Below are 11,551 nucleotides of genomic sequence, written 5' to 3'. Positions count from 1 at the left end.
ATATCGCACTGCTTAGGACTTCCCTGTTGACTCGCCTTAGCCTCCTAGCATGGCTAATTATATCACTGCTGACTAATCCTCTTATCCCAAGAAAGTCTCAGCCATGAATGCCAGCACCCCATTATTATTTTATTAATATGCACTTTCTTATCAATACATCATTATCACTATTTGCACTTTATACATTGAAGTCAAGGCATTTGGCTAAAAAATAAAAAAAAAACAGAAAGAGGAAAAAAATAGGAAGAATGTTTTCTTTCTTCTTAAAATGCTGTGGTCATTTAAATAACATCTGGTACATTAGAAAGATAAAGAAGGAAAGCAACTACAACAGTGACATCCAACCAGACACTTCAAGGGAATCTGGCTGATTGAGTCACTTCGCCTTCACAACCAGCCTAACCCCTTTCATAAGCACTGATATCACACCTGGATCCCGCTCAGATACTTGACTCATGCTCAAGTCTCTCTGCAGCACCAAATGTGTGAGGTTTACACTTTTTCAACCAACTATTCAACCTGCCTTATGGCGGGCAACCAAACAGTTTCAGCGCTGTTACGTAACTTATCATCAACGTTTCATACAGCTCGGGCCTGAATTATACCAGGAAAGTTCCCTTATGCTCACTGGAACTGCCTTCAGGACACAAAATGCTGGACCACAGCGAGTGTGTTTGTATTAAGTCACAGTTCTATAAGAGTACCCATTTGGCAAATAAACATTGAAAGCAAAACAGAATATAACTGAATAAAGAAAAATTTCACATCATTACTGAATGGTGGTAAGTGGAGAATTGTTGATAAACAAGTGACACAGTCATGCTCTTCAATAAAAAGTAAATAAACTAAGAAGAAAAATTATCTGAGGATAACTCCAGTTCTGTTGTTTGGCTTTGAAATAATAATACTAATACTAATACTAATAATGACATGTTGTTAAAGACAGTTTGCAGAATCAAACCATTAAATAATAGCCATTTTGATTAAATGTTTATGAAGAATTGGTCAAAATACAATACAGAGCAGTTATTTGCTCTCTCTATACAAAGTGGGGATTTTAGATAATTTATTCTTTCATTTGGACAACGTTCGACATCTTCATTCTTCACTGAAATGTCGAATTAAGCTCAACAGTCTGTGGCTTGGAAATAACCGAAAAGTCTTTGTTAATTGAAAAGTCTCCCAAGCCTCTTTCATAGAGAAGTCTGTCCTTCAAAGTATGTTGTCTGGACGTGTCGTCTCAGTCCAGCTTTACTTCCCCTCATTCCATGTGCTTTTCTCCTCAGCCGCGCCTCTTTCTTTAAGCGAAGAAGACGACAAAGATGATGAAGAAGATGATGAGGACGAGAAAGATCTTGATCATCAGCCAGCGGTTGGAGGAGACTGACTGGAAGTATTTGAGGATCTCTGTGTGGGCGCCCTCCACGTTCAGCTGGGTGTCCTCCACGTTAGCGTCAATCCTGCGAGAAGCACGAAAGGCAGTTCAATGAGATAGGACTTTAAAAACCAGATGCACATTTTGTTACCTATAATCAATTTTCTTTCAAATCAGTCAGTTCAGGAGATAACTGACAAGTTATATATGTGTTTAAATGTTCCCATATTTTAGTCCATAAAGTGAAAGATAATGTGAATTGATCACAAGCACCCGAATTTTGCATGAAATCATTTAAGATTGTCACCACCAATTCTAGTAGCACTCATTTGCTCCCCATTTCCCTTCTTGACTCCCAGTTTGCTTATTCCTATTGCTTGTTTATTACAATAATAGTTGGGGAAATATGCTAGTTGGTTTTGTTGCTGAGAGTTCAGACAAAAAGATCGATGTCACTCTTGTGTCTGTACGGTGAAAATTAAGATAGAGCCAGCAGCCAGTTAGCTTAGCATAAAGACTGGAAACATGGGTAAACAGCTAGCCTGGTTCTGTCCAATGGTAACTGAATTTGCCTACCAGCACCTCTAACATGTTATATATAGTTTGTTTAATCCATCCAAAACCCAAGAGTAAAATTGTAGTTCTACGGGGATGTGTTGGAACAATTTCTTGCCTGGACAAGAGACTTCCTGGAGTCTGATTACCTGGCAACCTGATGCAATGACAAGACTTTGGCAAGTCACTGCGCCTTGCCAAGAAATTGTTTCAGCACACAACTCATTTTTTACATTTAGGTTTTTGTACATATTAAACAAATGATAAAAAACATGTTAATTAGTGAGCTTTATAGGTGCTGGTAGGTGGATTTTTTTAGCCTTGGCTCGAGCTTCATATTTACCATACAGACATGAGAGCGTCTGTACTCTCAGCAAGCAAGCAAGCGAACTAGCATATTTACCAAAATGTCAAACCATTCCTAACTAACATCTCATCATCTCCTTTGTTTCTGAGAGATCTCTCCTTCCTCGACCCTCCATCCATTTCTAGCTCCATCTTACCTCTGGATGGTCTCCTCTTGCTCCTTGACCATGTGTGCCAGCTGCTGGAATATAGAGCCCAGTTCCACGATGGTGCTCTCAATATTCTGCATGGTGTCTGCACGGCTCTGGATGTATGAGTCCTGTAACGAACAGCCAGCGAGATTTCAGAAAGGGCCATGTTTATGTGAATACATTTCCTACTTATTGTGGCAAAAAAATAACAACAGCGCATCAACTGACTTTAAAAAATGAACAATAGCTGATATTTTTTCCCAGTTTTTGTGCTAGCAAATGAGACGCACACATTTCTCTCCGTCTGCCTGACTTTGACAAATATACACCAGCAGTCTACCTGCTCATCAATAAGCTGGAGTTGCAAGGGATTGTTCTGAGAGTCCATATCGATGGCTACATCCCCCAGACTCCTGGACTCATCCTGCATCAGGACCGAGCTCTCTGAAGGGAGACAACAAGCAAAACACACACACACGTTTAACAAGATTAGACAGAAATCCTCAATGGTAGAGGGGAAAAGCAGAAAGAACAGCGGGCACATACAGTAGCTAGTTATACCCGCTGGGAGAGTCAAACGTTCCAGGGAAATACCTTTTAAATTTGAGGTTGTATTGCCCTGGTAACCATTGCGCGGCTCGCGAGCTGCATGCGGCTCCTGGGCCCCTTTTTTTCGGCTCCCTAAAATATTTTTTAATTTTTGCATTATAGATGACCAAATACAGTGATAATCATTCACAAGGATTTCGAGCAGTTCCCTATTACAACAGCTGTTCGAAAAGTACACAGTCAAAATGTTTCTGTACATCTATACCATTTGCGGCTAAATTTCAACCAGTTTGCTCACTGTAAATAACCTGAAATTGGGAAATATAAACTAACAGCTAAGCAAGAACTTTTATAACAAAAGAACGTTTTCTTTTATTATTGTAAAAACGTAATATGCTCTTTGTCATGAGCAGACATTTGCCTACTCGAGTGTTCCAAAGATGTAAACCTTTGTACTTAAGTACTCATTTCTGGCAAGCACTTTGATCATAATAGTATGATTTATACATTTTTAAAGGCAGACGCACTGGACAGGTCAACCAGTTAAGCCTGGACAGTTAAACTCTGTTGTCTACCACAAGTGCCAAATTACAGCGATAATAATCAAACTCATTTTCAATTAGATATGGGTTATTTCCAATAAAATAAAATATTATAAACATTTTTAACTCACATATCAATGTGCTACCTATATGTTATTGCAGGATATCAACAGTGAGCACAATGTTTGAGATTTAACCCAAAAGGCTGAAATATAGACTGTTCATAAACATTTTACTGGCAGAGTAAATGCCTGGACAGGAAGCATCTGAGCGCCCTGTGCTAATTAGACGGTGTCTGGTAAGAAGCCCGTTTAGCTATTTGTTTAGCAAAATGGTAAACTGAGCAGGAGCCAGACATGTCGAATATTGCCTCAAAGCCAAAACAAAGAAATAATAAAAGGTGTGTTCACTCTATTACACTTTTTTAATATGCCAGCACGATTTTCATGTTAGATGAACAGATGAAGAGCAGGAAATGTTTTATGTAACAATTGATTTCTAAAGTTGGGACACTTTCAAATCTTTACATGACCAGGATATAATTTGTGAGGGTAGAGTTTGTGCTGCATGCAAGGTTAGTTAGTCAGTATGAAATGTATGGCTACCTTTTACCCTTGTCTGCTACAGGAGATTGTTTATAGGTTGTAATTTGAATGTAATAAGGCTGCTTGTTGGTTCTGACAAAGCTCTAACCGTGTGAATAATTTAAATCAGTACAAAATATATCAGTATAGAGTGAACACGCCCTTATGAAGCTACAACAGCATGCAGTGTTTACCTGTTGGTGCCACTACTTTAACGCGAGACCCTTGTAAAAATCATACTGAGTGATTACAAGCGTGAAGCTAAGATGTGGTTAGACTTACTGAAGTTGTTTGCCATCAGAGGAGAAGACGAGACAGGAGGCTGGGAGAACTGCTCTCTCCTGCTGCGCTGCTGCTTCAGGTTCTGTAGGAAAAGGGGCAAATGATGGAGGGGTTAAACATGACAAGAAACATGTGCCCCATTTAAAAAATTCAGTTTTTAATATTTTCTGCCTTTGAATGATTAAGTATACCACACACTTCTCACCTCTGTTCTGACTTCGAGGACTGATTTGAAGTCATTGGACATTGAAGCCAATTTGGACTGTGGACAACAAAAGATACAGCAACGTTAAACAAAGTGCTGCTTAACTCAGCTGTGTACATTTGTTACAGAGCACCAATTTGTGCAAGACTTCTACAAACATTTTCTGTTTATTATTATTACCATTATATGAGATCCAAAACTACTTCCATGAAAAAAACCCTGAATATTTGTATTTTTAGAATGACACGCTTTCCTCTATTTTAACGTGCGTGAACAAAAGCAGAACTTGATTCAAAAGGATCAAGAAAACAATAATATAAAAATGTTAATAATAAAGAAATGTTGAATTTAAAGTGTTAGTTTAAACTTGTTTATTTTCAGACTAATTTCAAAATGCTCGCCCAAATTGACAAAAAACACTGTCCACAAAAGTAAAGTTTAACAGTTCCATGCACTTGGACTCAATGCACATATACTGTATAATACAGTGTGAATTAGACCTTATTGAATATACCTGTAATGACACCACTATAGTGTTAGAGTGGGTTTGGATATGTCGGCCACCCGGAGCTCCACGTGACCTCACCAAGTCCTGCAGCTGTGCTATCTGTTTATTTAGACTGTTGATGTCCTAAAAACATAAAAACACAGGAGAGATAGAAAACAGTAGGCATTTTAACAATTTACTAGATATTTACGAGATTATAGAAGGCTGTACTAATCCTAAATAATGTACAGTTTGTTTGTTAACCACATTTCATGGGATGTTAACAATTAAGCTCACTTGTTTAATGATGTACGTTAGCTCCTCAATCTCCACTGCCTTGTCGTCAAATAGAGATTTTCTTTTTGCCACTAAAAAACATCAAAACGACAGCATGTAGAATCAGCATTTTGGATGATGTGACACACAAACATAAGATTTTTAGAACATTTAAAATGATGCTATAACAACATTAAAAGGGAACACTTACAAATAGTGAGCTTTTCCAGTTTGGCAAATGTATTGCTCAAGTCTTTTCCAATTCTCCTACAAGGAAACAAACAAACAAAAATGTATCTTTCTTTGTCATGCACATACTAAAGGAGAACTCCCACATTCTGGGAAATCCGCTTGTTTGCATTCTTACCGAGAGTTAGATTATATACATTTTATCTCTTTGCCCCGTGTCTCCCTGCTTACAGTCGTTGTGCTATGATGGGTCAAACATGCACTGGACCACTCTCTCCACAAAAAGTATCAATCTTCTCATTTAACTTAAGGTAAATACATTTCTATTAAGGTATGCTACACAAGTGCAATAAAGATGTATTTCACATGCAATATGGATGAGGAGGATAATAATGTGTGAATACAAATAATGCAACACCCAAAAATCAACATAAAAGAACAAGAACATTCGGAAAATATTTATGAGCTGTTGAAACACATAAGAAAAACAGACTATGAGGAACTTACTTGGCCATAACTGTAAAGTCACTGCGCTGCCTGAGGGCGCTGAGAGCTGGTTTACTGGGCTGGACTCCATTCTGCCAGGGGAGGTCAAAAGTAGAGAGTATGTTGATCTACTTAACATTGAGGTCAATTATTAAGTAAAAACTGCAATTATTTCTTGGTTACATCCTTTTAGTTCAAAATTAGTACTATGGGCTTTTGAGCTGTTGGTCAAACTAAGTAAACTTTTTTTTTTATGGTGTCACTATGAGCATGGACAACTTGTGATTATAGTACATCCAATACTGGATTATTGAGGCTGCTACCAATAGTGATATTTGAGGATTAAAAAAATCGTATCTTAGCCAATATTGCCATCTTAACACATAACATAAACAAACATTTTACACATTAAAGATCCCTTAAATTTGTCTTTTAAAGAACTGCGACTACAATATGTACCAGGTGGGACATTTTACAAGTGAAAAATAATTAATAAACTTGTCAGGGCTCTCTGGTAGGCAAACTATGTAAGTGACAGTGTTTCAAATTGACCTAAAACGTGTGAAACGGCATTTCTGTACTGCAATTGGTTGTTTTCTATCAGCCGTCATAAACACTGACATTAACATCTCTGTGATAATTAATATTGGCCAATATATTGGCATACCATTATTTTTATAGATTGGAAATCATATTTTGTCACCAGTTGGGGTAAAATGGTAAAAGAGGCGTCTCAACACAGCTGAAGGAAGACAACAAGAACATCAGTTTGTGCTTAACTTGACCCAGAATGTGCATATAAGAGTAGGCCAAGGATTATTTGATGTTTTTTGCCCTGAGAAATTAACTTTATATATGATCAGACTACTGCAACCCTCTGTGGAACCAAAACTAGACGCAGAGAGTAAACAAGGAACCAAAACCAAAAGTACCCAAACTTCAGAGCTACAAAAAACTACAGTGAAAACCTGTCAGTGTACTTGTAATATACATGCTATAAAGTTGGATTAAATGCCTAATTTTACATTAAGAGATCCCGCTATTATTGTGCTGTGATATCAGGTGTTATGTGCCAACATACCGGTCTGCCCTGGAGAGATTTACAGGCTGACTGGAACTCGAGGGTCCGGTCACGGCACGTCATCCTGCCCCCGGTAAAGGGTCACCAGCCCGCTGTAGACCAGAAACCACCTGGGACTGCCGGGTCCTTTTCCTCTGCTCGGTGTGGTGGATAAATAAGAAGTCCTCCAGGTGTGCAAACTCACATCCAAGGTGGGCTATCCTTCATGGACACATGTCTGTGGTAACAAGAAAAAAGACGTGTCAAAACAACTTTCAGGCTCACAGGCTGACAGATGTAACCGGTAGAAACACTTCGATCAGGTAGGTAGTAAAAAGCCAGCCGGTACTGTTAGCTAACAGCACGGTAAGATGACACCGACAACACGACGAAGAGACCGACTAAACCACAACAACCAGGCAATAAACGGCAAATAACTGCCACAACTTACAAATAAAGCCACAGGTGAGCTAAATATACATACCATTAGATAACAATGAGTATCTCTGGACCAGCTCTCTGTATGTAAAGGCCGCCCACGACACACAGCTGATCACGGCCTGACCGGCTAACCACAGGCTAACGTTAGCTACAGAAAGCTAACTTGGCTTTCCATACGGTCTCTCCTGTCTTATCATAGTAAAATTCGACCTAAACTAACCATGTGCGGTTAAATCTTATTTAAAAGACAAAAATCGATCAGTTCCAACTTACTTGTATCGATATTACACCATATTTCGAGAGCCCTCGATGTTTCTGGTAAAAACTAATCTACCCAGGAGTTAAAGTTCCGATCCGGGTCATTTCCGGCATTGACGTCACTGCCACGTCTACTTTACCGTGTAGGAAAATCCTTGCAGGCACATCACGTCACCACCAGGGGTCACCACATCTCCTGTTTATAGCATTGTTTCACGCCATAACACAGCATACATTAATCATAATTAAGACATTATTTAGCTCAGTTTAGTTTACATCATGAGAAGGAGGACAGTAAGTCAAAAACAACTACAAAATGTCAAGGATGACACAATAAAGTCTACAACGTATTTCCAAGTGATCAGGTGTCACCATAATACCAACAAACCAATAAAATAAATACCTAAATTATCATCAATAAAAAGTCTAACAGTAAAAAAAAATCGCCATAAACCATAATTTGGCCTTTTTAAAGTTGTGATGGTGGCCTATTTTTATAATGTGCAAAAGTATGTTGTTCTAAATCCTAGAACCCATGGCCAGATTAACCTGCGACGGGTCCCACAAGGCAAAAATTAGCAGCTAGGCCCCTAGTAACCCTCATTCCTCCACTCTCTGCCATTGTGTAAAGTCTTCCTATGCTGGGATTAAGCTAAGGGAATCATTCAAGATGGTGCCATGAATGGCTGCTTCTATGTGTTGGTGCGCATTATTATGTATTGTTTTGTTTGTTAATTAATTAATTGCTCTAATAGTTTTGACTTTTACAATACTCCTTTTTTCCTTTCTCTTACTATGTTTATTGTTATGCGCCAAAATACCAAGGCAAATTCCTTGTATGTGAAAACCTACTTGACAATAAAGCTGATTCTGATATACGCTCCATGTAAACACAGTATATACTGAAATTATTAAGGTCTTAAAATTAGATTTTGACGAACAGGACCCACCCGACGGTCGTTTTCATGTCAGTTTAGTGTGCTTTAGATGAAATACATGTTCCTGTATTCCCAAACAAAGCTACAATTACCATAAATCCATAAATCAGTTGCCAAACATTGAATTGCCACCTGGAGCTTGTGCCAGTATCACATAACCTAAAAGAACACCTTCCCATGTTGGTATTAGACTGAGGCAAGCACAAGTCAGTAACACAAAGTTGTTTCTACACATCCTGCAGCTTATTTCCTCACCTTCGAACACTCCTCTCTAAATAAACATCTTCTGTCATCTTCAGAGTTAAATGGGAGTTTAAACATCTTCCACAGGATGTAGAATCAGGGTCAGCTTTATTTTCCACATGTGTTTAAGCAAACAAGGAATGTGAGTTCTCAGTATAATCATACACATAGACCACCTAGTAACACATGAAGATTTACCACTGATTTAGCATCCACACCAAAAATTACCACGTCACTAATGCTGTGTTTTCAAAAAGATCTAATTTGAATAAAAAGAAAATAGACCAATGCAAGTAGTTTATTATATTGTGAAACGATAGGCCACATGAAAGTTATGTAATTTGGACCCTGCTAAATCCTAACATTGTCAAGATAAAAAGACTCTATTACTTACTTAAATTATAACCATGCACTGCAGTCCAATAGTATTGATCTCTTTACTGATAGCATTAATCTGAAAAGCCAGGATTTACTTTATTCAGGTGATATATTTGAGCATCGTCCACTGCATGTTGGAGCACAAACAACAACTTGGGGCTTTTCAGTAACACTGTATCCTAAATGAACATCAAGACACATTTTGAAAAAGATCAGTTTGTCACTTCAGATTGATGCCTACTGCGAGCAAAACGTGATGTGTCTTTAGTGATGTTGATGCGAGAGAAACAAACCTTTAAGATAGAGAGAGCAGAGGAGGAATGAGCAGACAGACAGACAGAGAACGTGATTGGCTGCTGCCTCAGGTGACTCGACCTGCAGGTATGGTATGGACAGAGAGATAACATCCAGCAGACTCTCTGATCTCCTCCAATTCCTGCTGGTACCCGCATCCTCTGCCTGACACGATCGAGCATGCCGAGACCACAACTATGCCCTCACCTATTTACCTGCTAGACCCCCAACCACAAACCCCCTCAGCTCTCCACCCTCCCCCTATGCCCTGCACCACCCCTCACTTCTCATCTACTCTGCCCTTCACCTTTTATACCTCACTATAATCCACCAAATGTATGTATTCCTCCGAAACACTCCCCTTTGTGTTTTCACACGTTATTAATCTGTTTTGCTCACATCAGGACAGAAGAGAACAGTTTCTCTTTTTGATTTTATCTCTTTTCTTCTATGCATTACATTCATTTGTTAAACTATATCTTATTTGACCACATATATACTTATATTGTTCATGTTTTAGCCATGCTAGCATCTTGGCTATATGGATGGCAGTCAGTGATGAGATTCTGTCTCTTTTTAGTGGGCCAGATCATTTGGCTCAGCTCAGCAATAAGAGCCGGCTCTTTCGGCTCCCTAACGACTCTTGCTCTCACCATGTTCGGCTCTTAATGTTATTACCAAAGTGAGACATTTATGGATCGTGTTTCACAAATACGTTATAAGATCATTGTATTATTCTGTCTTGTATTAATTTACAACAACAAAAAAAAGAAAGAAAAAAGACATCTCTTTGGGAGCAGGCTCCCATGTTCACTTAAAGGAGTCACTTATCACTTATGTTCTTATCGGCTGGTAGGTCCACCACTAAATATCTCAACAATTACTGGATGGATTGCCATGAAATTTTGTACACACACTCATGTTCCCCTCAGGATGAATTGTACCAACTTTGATTATCTTCTAACTTTTCATCTAGCGCCATCATTAGGTCAAAATATTTATTTCAATATATTATATAATATATACTGTACTTTGATTTATGACCAAATACCTACAAACTAATGACATAACCATCAGCCTCAGCTGTACGTTGTGTTTAGTGCATGCTAATGTGCTAAACTATGATTGTGAACATGGTAAACATTATGCCTGCTAAACACCAGCATGTTAGCTTTGTCCTTGTGGGCATGTTAGCATGCTGACGTTAGCATTTAGCTCAAAGTACCACTGTGCATTAGTACAGCCTAACAGAGCTGCTAGCATGGCTGTAGACTCTTAGTCTTGTTAATGATTAGCTTTAAATCATGAGGTATACTGTATGTTAGTGTTTTGGACTTGTTTTGAACTGGACGTAACTATGGTCATGCCAATACAGCAAAACATTTGTATAGTTTGTTTTTTTTAACAATTGAGGGGAATTAAAGTTCCTCATAAAGGCTGTGATGTTCACATTAAATTCTCAACCCGTTGACTTTGCAGATACTGTTTCCCATGTTGTAACAAGAACTGTAAATCTTTTATCAAGGTTGATGTCCTTCAGTGGACTGAGACAGACGAGGCCTGTGGATCCATGTTTCTGTTGGAGATAACGCTGTTTGTTTGTTCTGTAAAATAAAATAAAAAGTTCTTTGTATTCACAAGAGACGTTAAAAAACACTCACTTTCCTGTCAGTTTAACAAAAACCAGCACACACACACGACTCTTCTTTACAGTGGACATATTCAACTCTTTCTCTCTCAGTCTTTTATCTGTCTCTCTCTTTCACACACACAGAAGTGCTGATACCATCTAACAAAACACACTTGCAGGCCAGATAGCGTCCAGTACCTGCTTCAACACAGCTGCTGCTACAAAAGCAGGGAGGAAACCGTGGCTGGAGTTATTAGAAAAACACAACTCTGAACGCAGAGA

At 38.6% G+C, this 11,551-nt stretch overlaps 1 protein-coding gene across 3 annotated transcripts; it reads right to left on the bottom strand.

Moving 5' to 3' along the window:
- Nucleotides 1–108: 108 nt before the first annotated feature.
- stx5a (syntaxin 5A) lies at nucleotides 109–7,959 on the bottom strand. Of its 3 annotated transcripts, none has more exons than XM_044205127.1 (12): nucleotides 7,802–7,959; nucleotides 7,109–7,325; nucleotides 6,049–6,119; nucleotides 5,564–5,619; nucleotides 5,374–5,444; nucleotides 5,104–5,220; nucleotides 4,590–4,646; nucleotides 4,385–4,466; nucleotides 3,022–3,108; nucleotides 2,768–2,871; nucleotides 2,434–2,555; nucleotides 109–1,460 (listed from the first exon to the last, which is right to left on the bottom strand). In XM_044205127.1, exons 2-12 carry the CDS (start codon nucleotides 7,169–7,171, stop codon nucleotides 1,301–1,303), a joined length of 990 nt encoding a protein of 329 aa, XP_044061062.1. In that variant the 5' UTR covers nucleotides 7,172–7,325; nucleotides 7,802–7,959; the 3' UTR covers nucleotides 109–1,300. The 3 variants fall into 3 exon arrangements, with proteins under 3 accessions (XP_044061062.1, XP_044061063.1, XP_044061064.1); XM_044205128.1 differs by lacking the exon at nucleotides 7,802–7,959 and adding an exon at nucleotides 7,572–7,745; XM_044205129.1 differs by lacking the exon at nucleotides 3,022–3,108.
- Between the last annotated feature and the right edge of the window lie 3,592 nt (nucleotides 7,960–11,551).

Source organism: Siniperca chuatsi, linkage group LG8, assembly GCF_020085105.1.
Source record: "Siniperca chuatsi isolate FFG_IHB_CAS linkage group LG8, ASM2008510v1, whole genome shotgun sequence".
Taxonomy (NCBI): Eukaryota; Metazoa; Chordata; class Actinopteri; order Centrarchiformes; family Sinipercidae; genus Siniperca; species Siniperca chuatsi.
The sequence above is the reverse complement of the archived record's forward strand: the minus strand, read 5'-3'. Positions and strand labels throughout refer to the sequence as shown.

Coding starts and splice junctions, on each gene's coding strand:
- stx5a (XM_044205127.1), bottom strand. CDS start 7,171: ATGACGTGCCGTGACCGGACCCTCGAGTTCCAGTCAGCCTGTAAATCT. Junction 2,872..3,021: donor TACAACCTCAAATTTAAAAG/GTATTTCCCTGG, acceptor GTCTCCCTTCAG/AGAGCTCGGTCCTGATGCAG. Junction 1,461..2,433: donor CAAGAGGAGACCATCCAGAG/GTAAGATGGAGC, acceptor TGCTTCTCGCAG/GATTGACGCTAACGTGGAGG.